The following is a 25,636-nucleotide window of genomic DNA, read 5'->3' as shown; positions in this document are numbered from 1 at the left end:
TTTCTTTCAAGGTAATGGCTCTGTTTGCTAAATGGTACCACACTGACCTCTAATGGTCAGATTCTGGAAGAGGCCCGTGGCTTTATTTCAGAACAGAAGCTCTGCTGTGAGAATGCACCAGTCCAGACCTACTTAAAACACAATCAGTCAACAACAGATCTTCATCCATGCTAACTTTCCTGCCTCAATTCATTTGCTCAGTCGACTCTAAACCATCAGTGTCAGCACTTGGTCATGAACAGGCAGTGAATCATTTCCCTCTCCCATTACATCTTGGGGCTGCCATCAATTACCTGCCCACGTACCACTTATGAGCAACGGGTTTATTTAAGGAGTGCAACACACACTAATGATGGCATCGGAGCACCATTACACTTTGCAGTGCATGCTTGCTGCATTTGACTTTAATATTACCTAAGGACATAAAAGTGTCTCACTGGTCAACATTTTTTTTTTTTTTAACAAAATATTTGAATCAGAGATGCAAGTAAGGACCAGATTATTATTATTATTATTATTTTGCGCTGATTCAGAATCTGCCCTCATTTTATTATTAGTACGTCAGGTTTTAATAATAATAATAACAATATTATGTAATATAGTAATATGTTTTGTGATATGTTTACGGATTTGGGGTTTGGTTCAGCAACAGGTGGATTTGTTTTTTTCTGAAATGTCATAGCTCTAAATTATAACGCATGGTAAAATTCGTACTTTGTAAGCTTTTATAGGTCAAACTTAAAACTAAATGTCTCAAAAACCTAATGTGCTATGAATATATTTTTTAAATCATTATCAACAACACACTTAGAGGGAGACAGAAAGACATCCCTGATTAACATTAACTGATTCGTTATTTTCTAATGTATACAATTTGCAGGAGGAGGCTATTTATTGCCCTTACTTTTGGGGTATTACAGGTTTATGGAAGGACTTTACAAAGAGACCCATGCATTGGTATTTCTCATGACGTCTCCGAACATAAAGTACTTTGTGTGGCTCTAAGGGTAGTATTTATATGTAAATAAATCTTCCTCTACCGCTGCGTGTTATTAAAAAAAATCCCCTTGTGTTTCCTTATTATACTATACAGGCCCATTACAAGTATAGAAGGCGTTGGTGGGAGTGAACGCTGGCTCAGCTGTTGTGCTGAGCGAAGAGGTGATTAAGGTAGCCAGCATATGCAGCTTTTTTTTCTGCCTTGTGTTGTTAACCCATCCATTTTCTATACTGTTTGTCCTCATTCGGGTCAGGAGGGGCCTATGCCAGCTGACTTTAGGACAGGGGCGGAGCCAGAATGTGGCTAATGGGTGGGCCTGGAAATGTCAGAGTGGGCCTGAATATTTCTCTCACTGACCATAATACTTCTATCCCGACGCATCGAATCTTCAAATAAAATGACAAACTGAAGAATATGAAGTTCAGATCTTCCTTAGACTACCACAATTATGCCGTTCTTAATATTCAATAAAAGAAAAAAAAACAATAAAACGCAAATTAAAAAAATACATTAAAAAATCATTTTAAAATACATATTTTGAAATCTCACTGAGAGCGGTCAGTTGCACCCTGGACTAGTTGCCAGTCAACTGCAGATTCGCAAGGCATTTTTAAGACAAATGACCTATAATTTACACATGAATAGGATTATGAGACTGTGAAAGTATATTTATTTTGTGTTCTAGTATGTATGTAGTATGTATTTTTTTGTGCCCGAGTCCGAGCCACCTGATTTTGAGGTTCTGACAATAGAGTCCCAAAAAGGACACCTTGGAAAAAAAAGAGTGCATCCAAATTGTCTGTTTTGTTTTTGTTTTTTTAACAAAACTATCGCAATAAGACACATTTTCTATGGCCAGTGGATCAGTGGTTTAAACCAAGTTAAACATTTTAATCTTTTTTTTTTTTTATGTATGTTTTCAGGTGGTATTTTAAATTATTTGTGTTAAACGCAGCTCTATCATTTCTGCCACTTGAAATGCTCAATTTGTACTAAGGCTGAGATTTTATCGTGAATCATTCCCTCGGGATGGGAGTCAACTTTACCTTCAATCACGGGATTGGGACGGTACAGGATAAAAAGATCACATAACCTCGGACGGATGTGCAGCCTTTTAATGTAGCTAAGCTCCAAAATGGGAGTGGTACAGGAGTGCAAGTCATTTTGAACGGGAGCAGGATGGGAGTGGGAGTCGTTTTACCCCAAAGCAATATCGTTGATACACTTACATTAGACTTCATTCAATGTTCATACGATGCAAGTGTCGTTATAATACTCGCTTGCAGTGCATGCATTAGCGTTGACCGACCGTTTTAGGACTACTTTAATCTTTTTAGCGTGCTCATTATTGCCATAGTCGATTCATATTTGACATGCCTGATTTTGATTTGACTGTGAAGCTGAGGGTCAGACATGGCTAACACTGGCGCTAGCATGTGTAAAAATAAAAATACATTTAAAAAAACAAAAACAAAACTAAAAACCTGATCTTGCTGAAAATGACGTGATAGGGATCGGGATATCCCTAATTTTTAACCAAAGTGGTGTTGTTTTATTTTTATTTATAACACCGCTATATTGCAGTACTGTACTCACACTCCCATTATATCAACGGCTTTTGAAGCTATTGTTTTTATGGGTTTTTACAATATACAGCTAAGGCGGAATTTAGGGTTGTGAGCCTCAGTGTAGTACAGCAGTGCAACGCAGCATGCCGGGCAGCATTGGGAAGTACTGGAAAACTAATAGCAGAAAGTGGACACCCCTTCCTTCTTGCTCGTGTAATACATGACCACGTTTTGCCATTTTAATAGTAAGTCATTCCCACAGAGCACAGAATATCTACTTGTGAATAATGTTGGTCGTGCTGCTGTGTGTGTGTGTTTTAAAGTAGGGGTTGTTTGGAGATTTATAATTACCGTAGATGTGATGCTAATTTCGGTTGGCCTGTCTGTGGCATTCTACATTATGTTAGCCTTAATACTTTTGTTAGATGCAATTAAAAGTTTGGGTGAACATTTTGGTGTAGATATACATACAGTGTTTTGTTCACTTTTGTTTTACATGTTCCTATTGAAGTACCGGCAAACTTAGACTGGGAGTGACAAACAGCTTGACGCAACCACGCTTTGCATCATATTAGGAGATCAGCGCAAGTGAGAGTGACTATGTGCAAACGTCTTTGAAAAAGTGATTTTTTTTTTGCAAATGGAAGTATTTTTTTTAGTTTAAAAGTGTTGAACATGGGTAAGGCGTAAAACTAATGAAAAAAAAAAAGAATATGGTCTCTACAGAGCAGCTTTTCACCTATTGTGGATAGTCGTTGCTTACTGTCTCTGTATTTAAGACGCCGCTGCCTAAAATCTAGACTCATGACAATAACAAAAAAAATAAAGTAGCAATATCTGATGCACCTTCAACTTTTATTTAATATCACATCTCCTGCAGAGGAACAGTAGCCTAAACATCTCCAGAGATGTGCCTGAAGAGAAAAGCACTGCAAGCATGAAATGAACACAACAGGAGGCTACAAGGCTGCATGCACAGAACAAGTATATATAGTCTCTCTTCTAGGTTGAGTGCTGTACAAACTCTCCCGCTACCACACATGAAAGGTTTGTTAGTTCTGTTCAGGTAGTGCACACACACAGTTTGGTGTGTATCGCACAGTGGATGTGAAAGAGACCATTCAAAAAGGCACAATCCAATCATCTGCAACAGTCACCAAGCACAAAACAAGCTGAAGTCATCCGTAATTTAAAACTACATCCCGTGTTCCCCATCCACCAAAGTGCACTGTGGATGGATGGTATAGCTGCATTTTCAGTTCCAAGTAACATCAACATTTCCGAAGTGACAGCGCACAGCATGTGTGCGTGCGTGCGTGCGTATAAAGAAGTGTTTCCAGTGGTCCTGGGTCAGAAAAGCAGTCCTAAAGCATGTGTTCAAGGAGACAATTGTTTATTTCACACTATAACAATTTGCACCTGACATCCAGCACATCCCTCCGTTCATTTTCTTATCCATTGCTCCTCCCCATGCTGTTATTGTTTGCTCGGCTTCATCGTATGGTTAGAAACAGATAACATACTCAAACACTGATTTGGGGATACAACATGTTCATGGTTTTATTTCAAATGGTTCCAATTTGAATAGTAGCAACGGTCTCATTGTTTTGGCAGGCTTACACGTTTGTGTAAAAAGCACAGGACGCCTTAAAAGCATTCATAAAACTTTGCGGCAGCATTTTAAAAGGAGGTGTCAGAAATGAGCACGCAACTACAATGTTCAAGTGTAGTGTGCAATTGTATCCGTTGCTGAACAGTCAACAATGCATTGCTGAACAGCTCTGATGTCATCCTTTCTTCCATAGGAAGGTCAAAGCGCATTCCCCCTCATAAACAAAACATTTGGGTAGTCCATCAGATAAAATTCACTAAGTTTTGATTGATTAAAATGGAGGAAACAAAATAAAAACAAAAAGTTCTCTGACTAAGTCACCAAGGAGCTCTCTATTTCAGTACACTGGTATTTGTGAGTCATTATTTGCCGTGTTCCGTGTGGTGGTGATGCTTTGCTGACATGAGTACAGAGAAGAAGAGACAACTGTACAAAATGATCTGTTACCTACTGAGTGATGATTATGTCCCCTCAGTGTCTGTGTCAGTGTCTAGCACTGGCTCACTCGCAGCTTGCTCCACGGCCTCACTCTGTACAATGTCTACGCCCTGAGGAGGTGCAGCCTGCTCCTGCTCGGCTTTACTTTCAGGACGCGCGGACTCGGCGGGCTCGGGAGAGGCGTCCGGCGTGGGCTCGGCCGCCGCGAGTTTGTCCATCTCGGCTCCATTGAGCCACTGGGCTTTGGGGGACGGGGCTTTCTCTTTTAAGACCTCCTTAGTCTCCTCCTGTGGGCGTGGCTGCGCCTCCAGAGAGTGCGTCATCTCTTCAGGGGGGCTGACAGCTTGTGTCAAGCCGACAGGGGATGCCTGGCTCGGAGTGTCCGAGGGCCTGGCCGTCTGGGGACAGACCTGGCCCGAGGCCGGGAGTAGTGATTCAGGGAGTAGGGTGGTCTCTGGCTGCGGCGATGACCGGGCCTCAACGACTGAGCTGGGCAATGCGGTCTGAGCCTTGTTGTCAGGTTGGGTTGAGGGCAGGGATTGGGATTGAGGGGTCTCGAGCAAAGGGCCGATGTTTCCATGCGGTTCCGCCTCAGATGCTTGGCTGGACTTTCTCATCTCCGGTGACTGGACAGGAGGCGGCGGCTGATGCTGACCTAACAGAGGCGTTTTGGCCGGTGCTTGAGACAGCAGGGGTGACTGGAATCGTGACTGAATGGGGGGGTTCAATTTGAGCGGGGCAAGCAGCTTCCCTTGGTTCAGATTCAGATTGGGGTTGAGAGGTGGCGTAGGAAGAAGAGGAGTTGGTAGAGGGAGAACAGGTGTCCAGTTGCCGCGTTCCCGCTCTCGATCGTTATCGCGGTCTTTGTCTCGCCCTCGCTCCCTGTCTCTATCCCGCTCCCGGCTTTGACGGTTTCCGTTCATTTCCCTCCGGAAGTCAAAATCTCTCTCGTCCCTGTCTCTTTGCCTGTCCCACTGGGCTCTTCGTTCATCTAGGTCACTTTCAAAAGTGGCTGCGCCACCGCCGCTGCGGTTCCAGGGCGTCGGCCCGCCGACATTTTTGGAAGCGACGTTTCCGGGACGGTTGTCAAAACGATTTGGGAAGTTCTGCCCCGGGTTAGGGCGATCCATGCCGTCTCGTTCATCGAAGTCCCCCCTCGACTGGTTCCAGTGATTATCGGGTGTAAAGCCAGCAAGGGCCTGCAGACGTCCGAGCAGACTTCCCCTGGCTGGCTGAGTCCCGGGTGTTTGCAGCAATGGGGGCCTGCCTCCTCCTCCCCCACCTCCACCTCCACCACCACCACCACCACCACCAAGGGGCGCCCGATGCTCTGGCGGAGGTGTTCTCAGTAGACCTGTACTCTGCTTCTCCACTGGGGGGAAACGGTAGTCCTGGTCTTTGCCCTCATCAGCCCCAGAAGAAGACTCCTCAGTCTTGGATACATTATCATTTGGCTGGGGAGGGGGCCTGTGAAAGGGGTCAAGTTGAGCGAATGGAGGCCTGATATGGGCTTGAGCCTGAAGGGAGCCATCAAGGTGGCCGCCAGCCTGATGACCAGGTCCCTGCGGCAGGAGGAGAGGGAAGCGAGCAGCGGCTCCGGGCTGTATGAGGTTAGGACGCACATCAAGCGGCAGCATTGCAGGCATTCTTTGTCCCGCCATTCCAGGCTGGTGAAGCGGGTGGGGGAGGGGGGCGGTGGGGTGCATGCCGAGGAGGCCCATTCCACTGCGAACTGCATTATGCATACCTAGGGAGGAAAAAACATACAACATGTTAATGTCACCTTCCACTCTTGTCGACTCATCTATCATCACATATGTTAATGTTGCTCCACCTTGAAGTGTGAGCTCCGGTGTCCCATCCAAAACCTTGGCAGAAGGTGGCATTTTGTCACTCGAGTGCTGCTGACTTTGAACTGCGACCGCATTAAACACATTGGCGCCTGGGATTGCGGAGGACATGAAGCCACCAGGCATAGAGCTGGTTGTTGGGATCATAGAGCTGAACGGTGACTCCTTCACCGTCTCCTGGCTGGATGCCACTGGGGGCGGCACTAGAGCTACAGGAGGATCACAGAGACATCGCTCAAAATGATTGTTACATTCTTGCATGGGTCAAAGGGCAATAACACTTACAAGTTGGTACTGCGGCCATGGCTGCAGCCTGTGCCGCCTGCATAAAACCTGTACAACACAATATAACATGAGAAGATAAGAATCTTAAGTACAGTGTTCCCGTGTCACATTGCAGTTCATTATTGGCACCCCCACTACGTGGCAGATTTTTAATGTTTTAATATGGTGTTGCGCTTTCAGTCTTAAAGTAGCAGTTGTTTGAAGGTTAAATTATTGTAACCTGCATGCTAATTTCCATTATCCCCATCTATGCCATTTCACATGAATCTAACTGACTTTAATTCAACACAATGATCTGGTTTGCTTCAACATTTGTGTGTTAAAACAATGTTTAACATTCTTTTGTTTAACGTGTCAGCTTCACAATAAACTTTAACTGAGTAATTAACAGTTTGAAGCAAGCATGCTTTTTCAGCACATATTTTCAGAACCAAGCAAGCGAGAAAGCCGGAACAGGTGCTAAAGAATACTTGCAAAGGTGCGTTTTATTAAGTTTTAAGCGTGTGGGACGTGTAAAACCATGGTCTCTCAATACCACAGCTTTTCATCTTTTGTATGTGTGAGTCTGGAACACATGACTGTATGCCCACTCTTCAAATATTTTGTAAATATTTACCTGGCGGGGGTTGTGAGGCATTGAATGTGGGTCTTAGGAATGGTGGGGGCGGCCCATAACCTGGCGGGGGAATGCTCATATTGACAGGGAAGTTAGGAGGGACCAAGCCTACTGCGCCAGGAACAGCCTGGGCCACTGGAAGCTGAGTAGGAGAGACGACAGCAGGTAGAAAATAACTGCTTAGGTTGTAATGCCACCAAAATCATTATATTATAGTTTCATTTAATGTTGTCATTTTAAGAGCTCCTCTGGCTATCGTGACTAATGTGGACTATATAAATAAAGAAATGTGGACTGTGGGAGGATTACAGAAAAAATGGAATGCTCCCACAGACCATCAAATGTTCTAGCAATAAGTTCTGACAGTCAGCATCTTTATTACCTGCACCGGCATCATGGTGACTGGCTGGTTGTAGCTTTCACTGTGGCTCTTCGTTGCAGCTGTTGTTTCAGTGCTTAGTGGTTGGCTAATAACATCCTTGCTTGCCTCCGAATTCTTAGCTGTGTCCCACTCTGAAAAACAGACAAAGGTTGACTGTTTTTAAACTGTGTATGCACAGTACACTGTAGTTACCCTACTACCGCTAAGTAATATTGCTGCTTTCATTCCCAAAAGTATATGTATCATATTGTTGATCCACGTACGGTATAGTCACCAATGCTGCTGTCAATTCTTGCCTCTTTTATCCACATTCTACACATGCAATATGTATGGGCTGAAATATGTGCCACCAGAAACTGAATCTGAAAAATGTACATGGAATTTGAATATTGAATTGAATATTGAATTGTTGAACTTGAATAACTGTATTGAAAAACTGAATTTTCACGACTGTATTTTCCGGACTATAAGTCGCTACTTTTTCCCTATGTTTTGAACCATGTGGGTTATATAAAAGTGTGGCTATTGTGTGGATTTTTCTTCCACCCCTAGGGGCACTCTAACCGGAATTACAATACAGGATGTGACTGCAGGGGGAGAAGTTCAACAGGCGAGGGAGCTATGCACTAGGGAGCTATGCACTAGGTTATGAATTAGGTGGTATGCGGAAGTACAGCAATAAAAGGTGGACGTTAACTGACAAACTAGAGTGGCAGAGGGCAGAGAAATGACGATAAGTACTGCTTATATTCTCTTGGTTCTGTTCTGTTTTAATCAGCAAAGTTGCTGCCGTGTTAAAAGGCACTGTTAGGAAAGCCTCTGTTCAGGAACATACATATACATTTAAAGTTCAGGGTCATTCTATAAATGCAGTAAATATCAAATTTTTCAACATAGCTAGGTGAGGCTTATATGAAGGTGCGGCTTATAGTCCGGAAAATAAGGTACATACATCGAATTGTATTGTTTAACACGAATTAATACACTGAAAAACTGAATTTGAATTTAATTTTGAAGTTAAAGTTAGTTTATACAAATAAAGTTGTATAAAAACTTTATTTCTACCCAAATTAGGTGGTTGGGTTGACGTACGACGCACGAGAGTTGCGGTAGGGCTGGAGCCTATCCCAGCTGTCTTTGGGCAGTAGGCGGGGTTAATGAATTAAATTCAAATTGGACAATTCAGAATCAGTTTTCAATGTACTGATTTGAATTAAACACGTCAAATACAATTAAGTTAATTCATATTCAGTCTTTCAATGTAATTATTCAAGTTTAGCGATTCAAATTCAAATACAAATTATTCAGATTCACTTTCTGGTGGGACATATTTCAGCCTGTTGGGTGCCTGACATGTTTGGATTCTTGATCGCAGGGCTAATACAGGGGGTTCTTGGTTTATTCACATGACGTTTCAAGTTTATGAACAGGGTGCATTGAACTGATTTTTGCAGCTGCGTAAGTATATGCTAAGTTACCATCATACATTCCGTATTTAGTTTTTTAATTGGTTGTTTTATTCTATTACATTGCGTGGATAACTGACCAATGCCCATATCAGAGTCCATCAATTCTTTTGTCGAATGACAAATACTAAATAAATTTTCACCTTCATTGACAGTCTCTTGATCGATGATTCCTCCTTCACCAAAGTCATCCAAGTCATCCACCTTAACTTTCTCCCAAGGTATGTAGGTGACTCCAAGGTCCACATCCCAAAACTGCTTGTACTCTTGTCTTACTCCTTTGTTTAAGGCCCAAGCAATCTGCATTAAAAAGCACAATGACGGCGAGAAGAAAATAAAGTATCTTTCAAAGACACAATCTATGAAAGACATCAAGCCGTCTAAGGTTCCACTGCTAGAGGTCAATGTAGAATTAAATTACAAAGAAACCGTGGGGAAAATGACATTGCATTCAATCAAATTACAGCATAGAGGCAGCCAAGTATACCTTGATGATCTTGGAGCCAATCTTGCAGGAACCTGTACTGAGCTTCTGGCGTGCACGGTAGGCGTCCTGTCTGTGGACCATACAAATGTAGGCACAGCCTCTCGGAGGGATCATCTGGAAAGGTCACAGATATAAAATAAAAGAAAATGACCAGACATGACAAGAGTTCAACCTACCTATATCCATTCAATAACTAACACATAATATACTTCTTAATATCAAAAAGGAGAAATAATATGGGGTGCATCGAACTGTGATATGAGAGAGGATGAGGGTCACATAGCACATGACACTATCGCACTGTTGTTCGAGGAGGTCGCTTACATTTATTGACTCTATTTGGCCAAACTCTTCGAACAGGTTTGTGAGGTCTTGTTGGGAAGCCTTTTTGTCCACTTGGCCAACCCAAAGAGTTGTGCTGCACACTAGATAAAAATAAAAAATAGTAATAATTATCGAACCAAATCTAATCAGATAATATAAACGATTAATGCCGTTTAATTACCACTTAGAGTCTTGGATCGTATAGGAGGCAGTCCTTTCTTTTGTCGCTCCTTTTCCCGTTCTCGGGCACGTCTTTCACTTGAGTACGAACGTGTTGTCTTCCTCTTCCGATCTCTGGAGCGTGATCGCGACCGCTTACGATGCTTCCGCTTCCGAGAGCCAGAGCGGGACCTAGACCTTCTCCTTTTGGGAGACCTGGATAGACAAAACAACATAGACTATGGGATCGTTTTCAACTATCTTTTCTGTTTTTGTTGTTTACAAAACATATGCTTGTGTTATAAGATTAAAAACTGTATTAACTGAAAAAGTCATTGCAACATATTTTTTTGGATTGGGGAATAGTCTTGACTGACCGAGAACGTGACCTTGAGCGTGTTCTGGAGCGGGCCGTTACTGCATTTTTGTCCTCTGCCTCAAAGTTATCCTCTTCCATTCCATCAGGGCCCTCATCAAGATCCATGTCCTTGAAGATCAATTCAACACAGTTCAATTAATGCAAATGCCTTTGTTTTGTTTTGCCACACTTTTTTTTTAATTGTATATGCCTATCAATTCTTTTCCGTTTCACATGTAGGTGCATTCCTTAAAGAAATGTTTCCCAACATTCAATGTGCCCAGACATATTTTACATGACAAAAATATCATGACTTGGAAACATTCTACATGGTCGGCGCTAAATAAAAGACTTATTCAATCAATCTACGAGCATTTTGGTGAGTTTAAAGTTATCTTACTGTAACTTTCTTGTAATCCTACATGTGTGGATGTTAGCTAAATGTTACCATCGTAGCTCGGTGGAAATGATGTGTACCAAGCGCACAATTTTATTAATTTGATTTATATGGACACATTTATTAGCGTTACGCGACAGAGACAACTTGGCTTCCGAGATGGGGTGGTGGGGGCGTTGTATGATGTAACGTAAGCATACCGTTCAGCCTGTTGTTGACTCTATTCTATTTTTATTTTAAATTGTTCGTCATTTAAATTTTAAATGACATATCTGTTCTTGGTGTTGGATTTTATCAAATACATTTCCTCCCAAAATGCGACTTAGACTCCAGTGAGACATATATGTTTTTTTCTTCTTTACTATGCATTTTATGGCTGGTGCAACTTGTACTCCGGAGCGACGTATTGTCCGGAAAATATGGTATATAATTCTACACATTAAGTGAAATGTCATTATTTTGTGCAATACACCCGATGATTTCTTACGGCACAGTTATGCACTAAGCACAGTGGTTGGGAATCAGTGCCTTAAAGAACCCAAAAGTGGCCGATGTGATTGGGAAATCATCCATATAAAACCATATACATTTCAAATTTCGAAGCAGTCTTGTCACATGGCCTCATGTACCTGTTGCTGGTTGTCTATGGAGTCGTCCATCTTATTTTCTGGCTCAGGAAGCTGTGGCTGACTGCTAACCTGAGCAGTTGCAACAGAATTGTCTTGTCCGAATAGAGTGTCCTGTCCATCTATGCTCATAGCCTGCAGAAATACATCACGGCTGTATTTGTTAATTATTCCTACTGTGACAACAGCACACTCCATCATTGTTGTATGTAACTACCTTTTGCTGGTGCTCTAGAAGTTGCTTCTGAAACTGCTCCAGGTTCTGCTGCTGTAGCTGCTCAGCAAGCTGGTGGAACAATGAGCTGTTGATGGGCTCTGACACCAGGGGCCTGCAAAGTGGTCAACAAACTGGATTAGGCACAACAAAATGTAGTCAGGGAAATTCTTATAAATGGTAAAACTCACAGTTGAGAAGATGATGTTTCTTTCTTAGATTCTTCCCCACGCTCAGACTCGTTTCCAAAGTCAAACTGGCCCAAGAGTTTCTGAAAAAAACAAAAAAAGCCATTAGACTAGTGTCATTAAAAGTACTAAAAGGGAGAAATAAATTAATCATGTCTATGATTTTTCTACAAAAACTCATTCATTCCTAGGGACATATTTTTATGTTCTTTAACATGGGGGGATAAAGGAGGATCTGAAAATCGCTGGCATTGAATGAGTTCAACTTACATGGAATGTCAAGTTTTCTATCATGAAAATCACGCTATATGAGTGGAATGTGTGATTTGTCACTATCGAAGTTGCACATCAATCTTGAAAAACAGACCTCATTCTCAATGGGTTTTTATATTTTGGTCAAATCAATATTTAGATTGATTGATTGAAGCCCTGGCTCCATGGAGAAATCAAGCTCGCTGTAACCTGTGTGTGTTGGGCTAGACGCAATGTGCATTTCAGCCAGCCACAACCTAGTGGGCAGGGGAGCTTGATTACGCATTTGAACTCGTCCGGTGGAGCAAAGCAAAGCTTCCAAATTTGTCTGCCCCAATATGTTTAGAATGTGTTTAAAAAGTGTGTTATAACATGCTTAAATGTGCTGAAAGTGTGTGTGAGGAATATAAAGTATTACATGATCCCTAGATCGCAGATTTTGATTTATTTTGGGCCAGCTTGTATAACTCCAACAATGAAATGGGGGGGATATCACTATACGAAGACTTTCATCACAAGCGCCAGTAGTACCTTGTTAAAAGAGGAGACCCTCTGTTCGAGGGGGTTGAGGCTGTTGGCAGTAGCAGCTGCAGTGAGTTGAGCAGTGAGAGCTTGCAGCTGTACAACCAGACCAGCATCCAAAGCCTGGAGCAGTGAAGGCTGAGGCTTTTGCTGCTGCATTTGCAGGCTCTGTACAAGCTGTTGAAGCTGGTGAAAGAAAGAAACAAACATTTCGGACACTCTCAAGAATAGGCACAAAATATATTCCAACTAAACTTAGAAGGTATCAGTAATGCTTTTTTCGCTAACCTGCTGCCCCTGAGGACTTTGTAAGATTTGCGCCACAGCCGCCACAGTGTCTGTGTTGGTTATCTGGGAAGCCCAGTCTGGAAGTCCCTGGACGATATTGGCAGGGGTGGCCGGGGTGGCTGGAGTGCCTTGATGCAAAGAGACAAACAAACAGGTCAACTAAAGGCATTGGACATAATTGGACAAATGACCTCCACATTAGAGACTTTGACACCATGCGTGTTCTCTGACTGACCAGGTGTGGTGTTATTGACAGGGGCAGCACTGCTAGACATGACGGGAGTAACGCTCGGCGGAGGAATCCCAGCAGCCATGTCCAACAACGGCTGGATGATGTCACTCTTGAAGACAGCATTCTTTTGCCACAGATTCAGGACCCGCACTATCTTACTCTGTAAACATGCGATGGGAAGATCAAAATATAAATAATAACGCATTGCATCGAGAGTAAAACCCAAAGAAGTAAAGGCAGTCCGTCAAAACCTTGTCATCTGAGGGACAACGGTAGAGGTGCTGGAATGTTGAGATGATATTCTTGCTGAAGCGCGGGGCAAAGACATCCTTCTCCGTGCCAAATTGGTGGCGTGATTGCCTCACAATTGAGTCAATGACATACAACCCCGGGACCTTGTATTCTGATTTGCACTGTAATGAAAGTACAAAGGTTAATAAAGGAAAAAACAGTACATAGCAGTTCACATTCTAGCATTGCAGATAAATGTTAAAAAATTATGTTTTGTAACAAATAATCCTTATCTTCTGAGTTGGCATATCAGATCCAGATGTAAATACCTGGAAATAAAAGCTCTCTTTGTTTCCTGTATCTTTCTTTTGATGTCAAACTCAAATGTTCTCAGTATACAGCAACAAAAAAGTAACCAGCCACACCATTCAAATACTTAGATTAGCAGTACTACATGGGTGGGAAACTAGTTTAACACTTGTAAGAAAATGTAACATTTTGCTTATTATACTATTTACAAATTTTCCTATTGTACATGTACAACTCACCTTTTGTATGAATTTCTCCACACTCTGGACAACATGCTTGTAGAACTAAAAAGAGGAGAAATATTTGTTACAGGAGAGTCATTAAACAAAAAGCATACAGTGACAGTTGGGCTATTCAAACAAATCAACAAAACCGAACAGGGTTCACACCACTTTTCCTGCTCCACAGAAACAAAGATTCTGGCTGCCATTTGCCCAAATCTTCAGACCTAACTTTGTGTTATTATGTGTACATTCACAGGGTTAAAAATGTTTGGCCTCTGATCAATATACTGGTATACTATGATCCTTCTAAAATATTGGCATCCATGTTCGATGGCGAAGGAAAATACATCATTATTACTTAGGGCAGAAAAGTGGTTTGTGTGCTAACTGCTCAGCATCATGTTCTGCCCATGAATTTTCTTGTACTGCTCTTTTTATCAGTCACGTTTATATTAATAACCTTTTGCTTTTGCTAGTCTGTTTTGTTTGTCGGTAGAGTCTTTGATGTTTAAATTCGTATGCGTATATAGTAAGGGAAAGGGGGAGAAGAAAGGAAAACGAAAAGGGGAAAAGGGAATGGAGGAAAAAAAGGGGAGAAATATCAAGATAGGACTGTACATTGTCAAAATGTGTATGTGTCTCCTGTATGCTCCTAATATTGTGTATTGCAGGGGTGTCACTCATTTTTTGTCGGCGGCCACATCGTAGTTATGGTGTCTCTCGGAGGGGCGTTATCACTGTGAACCCATGTAAATGTATGAACGCCCTATATAAGCACGTATACACAACAAATTGATGGATAGCTAGTTTTGAAATTAGAAGCCGGTAAGTAATTGTTCAATTATTTTTTAATTTATTTTATAGGGGAGGATTGGTAACAAATAACACATTGCAGTATCTCAGTGTTGTAAAAAGTGAAAACAATTAGCAAGAAACGTGAAGTTGAAGCACATTATTTGCCTTTGCGGGCCACATACAATGAGGTTGCGGGCTGAATCTGGCCCCCAGGCCTTGGGTTTGACACCAGTGTTGTACTGGATCTGGTTAACACTTTAATAGGAGATCCTTTTTGTTTTGATCACGGATTTGTATAGTGTATGTATGTTATCTTTTTTTGTGTGTTTAAAAAGAAATCACTTGAAACACACAATTGAAAATGGAAAGAACAAAATAACACACAAACGATGGTTGTCCTGCCCAGAGTCTTGTCCAAAAATTGTAGCGTGACTAGTTTAAGTTCCTCAAGTATACATAGGGTGGCATACAAGAGCAGCAGTGAAACTGGTCAGACTGTAGGAAATAACAGAAGCCCTTTTCGCAGTGGCAATTTAAACTGGCCTTTTCCTGGCTCTATGCCTTGCATGCAAAGATACCAATAGTCAGAATCATTTTGAGCCTGACTATTGGATGTCTCTAAAATATTATATTATATTATATTATATTATACTATTCGGGTTTTTTAAAACCTGATTATGACCAATTATCCGGTGGTAGGACATTTATTAAGAGTGGTTTTTGCTCAGTAATTTGGTCTGGAAATGGACTGACAATTACAATTGTTTGACAGTTTATATTTACAAGCACAAATCATATCCATATCACAAGTCGAGAAGAAACTCGTTCAATGTTTGTACAATGTGTTGCAAGTCACTCAACACAATAAAAAATGACATGGAGAAGAGTTAGCCGCCACAACAATGTAGTGACAAGATAAGGCAACCACTAACCTGGCTGTTTCTTTTTTTTTTTTTTTTTTTTTTAAATCAAATGTTTTCATTTGCATTACTTTTTCTTTTATAGCTAGTGAACTACATAATGATAAAAGACAACACAAACCATCCATATATAAACAAATGTCAACAATACACATACACATACCCCCTTCCCCAACTCATCCCTTGGACCTCAACAATTCATGTACTGCAAATTATGCATGCATACACAGACATAAATAAAATCATGAAATTTGCAGCAAATCATGTGAAGATAAATACCTCTTTCAAGTTTGGCTTTAAAAGCTGCTTTCTCTAATTTTACGACGACTCATTTGTGTTGTTTGTATTTTCATAAAATCCAGCTCTACCATTACAACTCTGATGCACCTATAAAGTCTGTGAATGCAGATAAGGTGAGCGCAACAGAGGGTTGCCAACTCCCCGAAAAATAAATAAGGGACACCTCATTGGAAGAGACGGCCGACCTGACTGCCTTCAACCGTCCTTGTGCAGAGGTTGTGGGTTTGAATCCAGTCCATACCTTCCTGTGTGGGGTTTGCATGTTCTCCCCGTGCCTTTGTGGGTTTTCTCCGGGTACTCCCGTTTCCTCCCACATTCCCAAAACATGTATGGTAGGTTGAATGAACATTCTAAATTGTCCCTAGGGATTGTGAGCGCGAATGGTTGTTCGTTTGTGTGTGCCCTGCGATTGGCTCGGAAACAGTTCAGGGTGTACCCCCCTGCTGCCCATAGGCAGCTAGAATAGGCTCCAGCATAACTGCGACCCCTGTGAGGATAAGCGGTTTGAATAATCGATGGATGGATTTTTTAACACATGAAAAAGTTATCCAGAAATGTACTTTAATTAGAGGTGGGCGATATATATCGTTATCGATATCATTGTCAATCTTGCTTTCACGATGTGTAATTTGACATTATCGAGTGTTAATACTGCCTCGAAAAGAGAGTCAGCCAACGGCCGCAAAGTATGTGGAGATGCTGAAAAATCAGTGTGCATTGACGGCAGAGGAGGAGTTAGTGATAATCATTCGCCGAATCAGCAAGCAGGACCCGGTCACGCGACTCTGTCCGCACTGTGTTTCCTCCTCATTTCATGGAGGAGTGTCGAGCGGGGATTCAGAGCGAGGCGCGAGTCCACGCCGTCCGTAGTCTGTAAATGGTTTGGAGTTGACAAGACTGACGTCGGTGGGAATAACATTGCCAAAATGGTCACCGTGAAGAGCAATTCTGTTGCACCACGAGCCATATGGATTACGAGGAAAACTTCACGACCACGTAAGCACACCAAACAAAAGCTTAAGCACGCGCACACACTCAGAAAACAGTTGCCGAATTGAACCAACAAATATAAACGCATGCACGCACACACACACACACACAAACTCAGTACTTTAACGAGCAAGTCAAATGTGACAGCCTGGATGTTCAGTTAACATTCAGTTTACATGCCTTTATTCCGCATCATTCATAAATAGCCTGTATACCCGAGGCATGTTGCGCAAACTACGGCGGCTTATTAGTGTGACGCCAGCATACAGCCAAACATGAATAAAGTCATAAGTCTACATCACAGAGATGAATGAGTGGGAAAATTGGTAAATTGCGGTTTTGTTATTCAACATTATTCTGAATACGTTGGCCAATGTATGAGAATGGGTGTTGTCATGACGATGTCTTTTTTTTCTCTCGCTGGGTGACAACTCGTCACACGTCACATATCAAATACATTTTTGCTCATTCTGATTGCTCTAGTAGTTGGCAGTGGTACACCAGAACTTATTGCAGCTCTAAATGTCATGTCATTATGGAGTAACAGCAGAGACATTTAAATGACATAAATATTCCCAAAAATCAATGTAAGTCTATACATATTTTTTTGTTTTTTATTGTAAAATATTGTCATATAATATCATATGTTTTGCAGAAGCTGTATTTAGCAATTTAAAAGAGATGCTGTTCACAAACGCTGTCTATCCACAATTGGCCTGTGAATCAAGTGCAGATTTAAAATATTTTTTATAAAATATCCTCAAATTATCGTTATTGAGTTTTTGGAAAAAATCTCTACATATTTTTTTTTGCCCATATCGCCCACCCCTAACTTTAATACAAACTAACATTTACTTATCAAAATAAATCTCTCTCAAACAGAGACCCTTCCTGCTGAACCTAAAACTATAAATTAATATAAAACAATAAATAATAAGCAGAACATTCATAACTTATGAGCAGCTCAATGCCACATTATGTGGAGACAGCTTATTTTTTCCCATTTATATTTCTTCTGAGATCTTGCAGCGAGGAGCAGTTTGTCTTTGACTACTGCAGAGTAAAACTCTGAGCAAGACATGTCATAGTTGAGGCTCACAATGATTTCATCTTTAATGAGTTCAGCAGAACATTTGTTTCGCACATTATTCCACTTAAGCTTCATAAAAGAAAAAAATAATGGAAACAAGTTTTTACTGTATATGTTTATAGTTAAAGTAGTATATCAACCGCCTGTACGGTAAAAAAAAATGTATATCTGTTGGAACTTGTAATTAACAAAGGTGGGAGCAAGTCCCATATGTGCAAGTCACAAGTAAGTCTCGAGTCATAACCATCAAGTCCCAAGCAAGTCCCAAGTCACTGCAAAAAAAAAATCAAGCAAGTCAAGTCGCCACCAAATTTCAAGCAAGTCCAGTCAAGTCATTACTTGGTTCAAGCAAGTCATACATCAAGTCATAAAATCTTGCTCCGTAAAACATATGTTGGAGTAATAATAAAACATTTACTCTACTACAAAGAGTGCATTATCTCTATAAATGTAATCAATATTTACATCTGTAAAAATAACAAGAACAACAATTAACTTATAAAATGAATGTCTACACTTCAATTATTTAGAAGAATACATGTTTTTTTTTCAATCTAACATTTATGAGTGGCACATTGTTAATGTGGTGATAATTACTGAAATATGCTGAATGAGGGCGTAAACGTGTATAATCATCAGATTTCAATACTGCATAACATTGTTTCTGGTGCCAATCTGTTTCCCAATTCTAATTAGTATGTGTAAATGGGTTGAATGAAATGCATTAACTTTGTGCACCTTATGGGTTGTCGCTTTTTGAAGTTGAGTGACGTTGACGTGCAGTAGTTTCGAGGGGCGTTGCCACATCAAATATGACGGATACGCTCACAAAACGAAAATTATTCTACATGGACTCTATTTAAAGACTCTATGTTCTCATTCTACGTATCGATGTCTATGCTTAAATAACGACCGCTATTTTAAACGGTATAATTTCAAGATTACAGTGTCTGTGGAGTCCAAACTATGGCTTTATTGTCTTCTCAATGTAATGCCGAACCGACATGAAGTATTTAACCAGCAATTGGTGAGCTAAACTGTCGAGCTAACCTAGCTAAATTAGGTTCACAGAGCTATTTCATACACATCGGACAGATGAAACTAAACTTGCAGATGCTGTCCCTCCCATCTTCGGGTACAAAACATGCATGTAGCTTCTTGTCTTTTAGCCGTTTGAATCCAGACATCGCCACATCTTTTTTTCTCTCCACAATCAACTGCTAGCAACACGCCGATAACAACGTTGTGTCTATGGTGTCTGTCATTTTACAGACTATTTTTGACTCTCACAATATTATGGGACAAAATGCTTCCCTTTACAACTCAATACGGGACGCATACTTACATTTGTAAATACGGGACAATTACGTTTTACAAGGGACGGTTGGCAACCCTAACAACAGAGCATAAAGGTGACATTGTCCTGTAATTGTTGACACAATAAGGAGGCAAATCCAATTATAAGATTTCATTAAGCTGAAAGGTGAAGTCAACCCAAGAATTTTCTTTGCAAGAAAATCTTTGCAGCCTCCCTAGTCTAAACAAGGCATTCTGATTAATATGGCGTTAATGGAATATGAGTTAAGCAGTAAAAAAACACCCGTTCTTGTCGACCTCAGGGAGCGCAATGTGATGTCATTTTCAGTCGACAGAAAGTGTCAAAATGACCGCCCCCTGAGACAGCTAAAAATGGGTGGATTTTCCTGCTTAAAGGGACGGTGGGGCCGGGATGGCCATGTATTCACTAACAAGTTCATTTTATATATTTTTTGATCAGGAAAATGAAAAGAGTTGCCATTTTCTCTTTTAGCCATTCATTTTGGAGAAATTAGTAAATAAGTAACTGCATGGATAACGCCCCTTGTTAATGAGGAGAATGGCCGCGCCCCCTAGCGTTCTATCCATGTCCGATTCCAAACTCTCCATTGGAAATCATTGTACATTTATTGCTTATAACGTCCAAAAACGGCATTTCTACTAATGCCCACTTCAACATATCAAAAGGATTAACCTCTGCGTGGCTGATTTATATGAGAATGAGGAAATGTGGAAAAGTCAGCAGAGCTACATAGATTTAGGCTGGGACGAGCGCACACTGCTTCTTTGCTTAAAAAAACAAAACTAAAAAAAAACACTGCTTCTTTGCTGATCACGGTTAGAACGGGCGAGGCATTATTTACAGAGACTGAAGTGGAAATTAGTAGATGTGCACATTTATTTGGATGAGGAATGGACCCAGTTTTTCGACTTAGAACGCGCCGTCCAATTTGGAAGGTAACAGCCGAAATGGCACATTTCCAATGTGGCCACACTCGGCTGTGCAGTCAGCCTCGCCGAAACGTTTTGTTCGCTGTTCGATGAGGGCTTTCGTCACTCTCACGCCGCTTCACTCAGGCAGGTCGCGGCTGCAAGCAAGCAAGCAGGGACACCGCACGCGACTGCTTGCGAGGCGACATGAAGACACAGGCTCATCTTCACCTCCACACGCTGGGCGGACATTGAGGAGCTAATGTTGTTGTGCTAATGATATTTTGTTTTAACGGCCTGAAGCTAGTTGCTGCTATAAGCCGTCCCAATCCTACCTTTAGCCGGGGAGGGAAGGGGGGGGCTCCAATCTGCCTGCTGCTGCTGCAAGGCGCAGTCTCTCTCCCTCCTGAGACACGAGTTTAGCGTTGCTAAATGTCCGAAATATAACCAGTCGGGGTTTGTGTGCGCATTCATGCTCTTGTCCGCTTCAGCTTGTGAAAGTGGAGGAGCAATCGCCACGGTATATTTGATTTTGTGGAGGTGATCATGATGAGATCACGTTTTATGTCAATAAATCTAAACTATTGTGCAGAACACTTTTATACTTTCACAGGTTGAAGTGGACAAGAGTAGCAATGTGCATTTGTATTTTGGTGGCGTTTTAGACAACAGAACTGACAAAGCGAGCAATATTACCAAGCATGCCTTCCTCACGTAGACCGCTGAGACCGAAAACATAACACAAGCCACGCCCCAAAAATGGGCGGGGAAATTTGTCGTAAACTTAATCACAAAAAAAAAACCTTAAATCATTACAGTCTTTTGAGGTGGGCATTTTAGTCATTTTTACGTGCAAATCTATTATACAAGTGCCAATGTTAAGCTCACCCAAGTGTCCCTCTAACTAATTCCACAAACGCAACATTAATCAGAATGCCTTATTTAGACTAGTGAAGGCTAGTGACGAAACACTAACATCACGTTTTTAACTACGTAGTCATGGTTATTGCAATTAATATGGTGGGAGTCGGTCACCAAACAAACAGAGAGATGGGGAATGCACTACAGAAATGGCTGTATTTATGGCTCATTAAACTAGGGATTCGGGACAGTTTCATTCGTCCACTGTGACCTTTTTCGGTAATTTAATTGGTCAGATGTGACAAGACTGGATATATCTATAAAAAAATTATAAGTAAACCGTGTGACATTAAAAGCCACATGGGTTCAAAGCGTGGGAAAAAAGTACCGGCTTATAGTATGGAAAATCTGGTACACATTGTCATTTTCACTGCAGAGAAAGAAAATGCCACAGAGTTTTGTGAAGGAGCACTGTTGATGGTTTTGATTGATTTGGGAATAGCTCATTCTCTAATTAACAATGGAAGTGTGCTTATAACTTTATTTTTGTTTTGTGTGGAACCACACATTTCCATTTGCTGGGAAAGTATATTTCTTGGCCTCATTGACTATCCACTTCTACCTTCCACCCGCCCACACAATGTTTTATTACTATTTTTTTTCTTTCAATTAGTGTTTTTTTTAAAACGTTATTTTTTGAAGTCTTGAAACTCAAGCGTTCTTGCATAGTCTGTCTTAAGTCCTGTATCTTTAAATGTTGCTGTGGTCAAGAATTGTGGGTAATATCCTATCATGAAGATTGTCAGGAGTGACCTATGTTAAAGGGAGCTTAAAGATTGCATCTAGGCACCTTCCCTAAGCATTTGTCGAGTTTGAACGCCTCTATCCTCCAAGTACTTCCAGTTCATCTCGCTCAGATAGGAAAGGAAAGGAAATTTCATAGGCAAAACCGAAAATTCGAAGAGGCCCCATGATTCCTAGCAGATGGAGCATGCACAGAACACAAACCAACATCCCTTTTAATGGAGGTATTCCGTTTTTGTTTACATGAGCAAATATGAGTGGGTTAGCGGAGTTAGAAAAGGGGTAACCCATGGGATTTTATTTGTGTTTTTAAAAAGCTGATTAGCATATTTGAGGTTTTGCTCATTTACACCGCTTTCAAAACCCAGATTTTGACAATATTGTTCAATTGGTGATTAAGGGCACTAAAAAAAAGTAGGCAACATAATTACATGGCCACTGTATTGTAAGGTGCCTGTTTCGTGCATTTAGTGGCGGATCCAGCACTAGCAACGCTCAAGTGCCCTGTACAGGCTGGCAAGAGACGTCAGATTACTTTTCAAATGCAGTTTAATAGACATAAATTACTCTGCACACCTTGATGCTGACAGCCTAACACAGTTGCTGTTCCTACTGATCACTTTTTAACAAACCAGGCTGACTCAAGTGTGTTGTTTTAGCCGGCAAAATCGCTACTGTTCTGTCGTCACTTAGTCTCAATATCTATTCGGACAAATTTTTCTAAAATCTCACATTTCTATACAGGAAAATAGGGTGCTGCTAAGCATACTTTAAATTCAAGTAAAAAAAAAAAAAAGTTAATCATATAAAAATTAAAACCTGTTGGTCGCTCATTATCAAGTGGAAATTTGTTTTGTTTTTTTGTCTGTAATTATGATTGTTCTCCACCCTTGCAAAAATATGTTTTACTTTAATCCAAATACCCGATCATTCAATAGAATTTTCAGGAGGATATTCGAATATCAAAATATTTGATAGCTGCTGTCCTATACTCTAGACTTTACAACATACTGTATGTACTAGGGGTGGGAACCTCCGGGTACTTCACGATACGATATGCGATACAAGGCTCGCGATAGCGATTATCGCACGATGTGACGATACAGCGATTATCGATATCTTTGTCAGGAAATCAATCCACGATAATACACGATACTACTATTCAAAAATGTATGTTTTTCAAAGAAAATAATCTTTTTTGTACCATTACCGAATAATCGTTTTCAAATCAAGTGCAATTTTTTACAAACAAATCTTCCTTACAGAGACACTTTATTATTGCAAATGAGTTGCTTAACTCATTCTATCCCAATGACATATTTATATTCCATTTCACAGTGGGTCTGAAAAAGTCTGGTACTGAATGAGTTAGACACTATTGTACAGTAGTGAAACATGTCAGGAACATTCCCATTCTGTTCTATTTATAAACAGTGACAATTGTTATGTAACATTGCTGTAAAATGCAAATCTACTGCATAGTCTCTACCTGCGGATTTACAGGGAAAAAAGAAAATCAAAGACTAACTTTAATAAGGAATGTAAAATCCAACAAACTTTTGCAATGTGAGCATCATTGTGGATTTCATGCAATTCACGGGTTTCAAGCACGTCTGGTTTAAGCTCCTCTGCGGTGCGCCCCTAGTGGACCGCCAAGTAATTGCCCAATAAGCAATGAACAATAAAGTGTTTTTTATAGTGGCCGTATATTAATTTAAAATATCGATACTTGGCAGAGGCGTATCGATAATCGACCGGAAGACAAAACATCGTGATGTATCACCATATCGAGATTTTATCACACTCCTAGTATGTACAGTCTTCCTCACGCGCTCCCATTGTGTCAGACGGGGCCAGCGAGCAGCAACGGAGGCGGTTATCTAGTTTATTTAGTTGCCTAGTGATACATGTGGAATTATAAATACTATTAGGTGCAATATGGATTACTATATGGATATGGCCAGTTGGTTCTCGAACTATCAAGCGATCGCAAGCTTGAAATCCGGAAACATGAATTGTGGGGGTGAAAGGAAAAACAAACTCTTGCATCGCTCATGCCATGTAACGGGCAGATGCTTGCAACTGAATACTTGTCTTATCGTTTGCAATGTACCCAACTTTCGTGGTGCACCTCTAAAATGGGGATCTTATGTAAACATTAAGGATGTAACAATTCACTGAAGCCCCGATTTTCGATTTGATTCTTAAAAAATCACAACCATGCTTGTCTCTGTGCGCTAGTGTGGTGCTGCAGCCATCCACAAACGCAATACGCAATGATGTTTGGCGCAAGCGCATAATTTGATCTACACACTCAGAATGTGGTATGCATCTGGAATCGAAAAAAAAAAAATCAAAGACATACATTTTTAGCACCCTAAATTAGTTTACAGGGAGTCCTCATTTTACGAATGAGTTCTGTCCCTGCGCTGGCGATGTAACACGAATTTCCGCGTATGTCAGATTTCACCGTTAAAGTTGAAATTTACGTGAAAATAGTTTGAGTGAAAAAACGAAAATACCTTAAAATAAAAAGCATACGATGCTGTACTTAGCATTACTGCTGAGAAATGGACGGCGAAAGAGGAGGGCAAAAAAGGCAAAGATACTTCCGGCGGGCAAACAGACACGATCGAGACACTCTTCGCATGCTCATTGCTCAACCGCAAGGAATGCTGGTCTTTGGAGTACATGAAGTGCTTTGTGCTTGTATGCGGAAGTGCGTTGTTTGGCGTACAACCACCGCAAAAACATTTGAGTCATGACGCCGCGTGTCGCCGTACACAGTGGGTTACTCAAATGCCTGAGCAACTCTGTCCGCTCAATTATGTGAAGGGGATATTCAGAATGTTTCAGAAATCGGAATTTTGACTTTAACCTGATTATTTACTGCATGTCACTATGGTGCTGGGTACAAAATGGAGGAGGAGGCACGGGCATCGTAAAGTCGAAACGTCGTAGGTCGCGTACGGCGTAATTCGAGAACTGCCTGTATTCTAGTGACCTAGGTATGTTGTCTTCTGAGCTGAGATGTCAAAGTTCGAGTCGTCTCGAGTCAAATCCATTATTGGGTTAATCGGTTTGAATCGATTTTCGATTAATAGTTACATCCCTAGTAAACATTGATGTCACTCGTATTCCGCGCAAGACACAGGGTGCATTCTAAGACCGTTTACACAGTAGGACATTTCAAACTTTGTCAGAATATGTTAATAAAAAGATAACCATAAAATAGCAACACATATCTAAACTATGTGGGCTTTCAAACAATCTATAAAAGACACACCAAAAAAATGATGGGGTGAAAAAAAACCTTTGCCGTTGTATTTAATTACAATCAATGGTCCATCTAGGTCAGGGGTGCCCATTACATCGATCGCAAAGGTATTTTGGGTAGATCGCCAGCCTATCATCCGTCCTCACTACTGTATTGCTACGCTCACACCAACTGTATTGGGAGCGTTTCTGGCGGCGCGACTGAATTGGAGTCAATACAGTTTGCGCGGGCGGGCGCCATTGCGTGTGGGCGCCGCTGCGTGTGGGGCGGCGCGAATGATGCGTTTGGCGTGGTGGGACGCGGAGCGAAGCACTAAAAATCCGC

At 41.1% G+C, this 25,636-nt stretch overlaps 1 protein-coding gene across 2 annotated transcripts in view; it reads right to left on the bottom strand.

The window, feature by feature from the left end:
• The window catches only part of scaf8 (SR-related CTD-associated factor 8), a 96,097-nt gene that overhangs the window by 51,102 nt on the left and 19,359 nt on the right, over positions 1-25,636 (bottom strand). The window contains exons 3-20 of one of the 2 annotated variants that reach the window (XR_015089434.1): positions 14,044-14,088; positions 13,516-13,677; positions 13,268-13,424; positions 13,033-13,160; positions 12,754-12,930; positions 11,974-12,053; positions 11,786-11,897; positions 11,572-11,703; positions 10,565-10,674; positions 10,210-10,403; positions 10,029-10,129; positions 9,705-9,818; positions 9,361-9,517; positions 7,752-7,882; positions 7,370-7,511; positions 6,754-6,801; positions 6,453-6,677; positions 4,628-6,365 (exon numbers count right to left, since the gene is read on the bottom strand). Coding sequence is in view for 1 of the 2 variants with exons in the window: in XM_086050641.1 (XP_085906767.1) it covers positions 4,642-6,365; positions 6,453-6,677; positions 6,754-6,801; positions 7,370-7,511; positions 7,752-7,882; positions 9,361-9,517; positions 9,705-9,818; positions 10,029-10,129; positions 10,210-10,403; positions 10,565-10,674; positions 11,572-11,703; positions 11,786-11,897; positions 11,974-12,053; positions 12,754-12,930; positions 13,033-13,160; positions 13,268-13,424; positions 13,516-13,677; positions 14,044-14,088 (3,939 nt within the window). In the remaining variant the exon portion in view is untranslated. Of the gene's footprint in view, positions 1-3,406; positions 6,366-6,452; positions 6,678-6,753; positions 6,802-7,369; positions 7,512-7,751; positions 7,883-9,360; positions 9,518-9,704; positions 9,819-10,028; positions 10,130-10,209; positions 10,404-10,564; positions 10,675-11,571; positions 11,704-11,785; positions 11,898-11,973; positions 12,054-12,753; positions 12,931-13,032; positions 13,161-13,267; positions 13,425-13,515; positions 13,678-14,043; positions 14,089-25,636 lie in introns of those variants that run through there. The other variant, XM_086050641.1, reaches the window with a different exon arrangement.

The sequence above is a fragment of the Filicampus tigris genome, chromosome 13 (genome assembly GCF_054856515.1).
Source record: "Filicampus tigris isolate MCC_2025a chromosome 13, RoL_Ftig_1.0, whole genome shotgun sequence".
Lineage (NCBI taxonomy): Eukaryota > Metazoa > Chordata > Actinopteri > Syngnathiformes > Syngnathidae > Filicampus > Filicampus tigris.
This window is presented reverse-complemented; position numbering and strand designations above follow the sequence as displayed.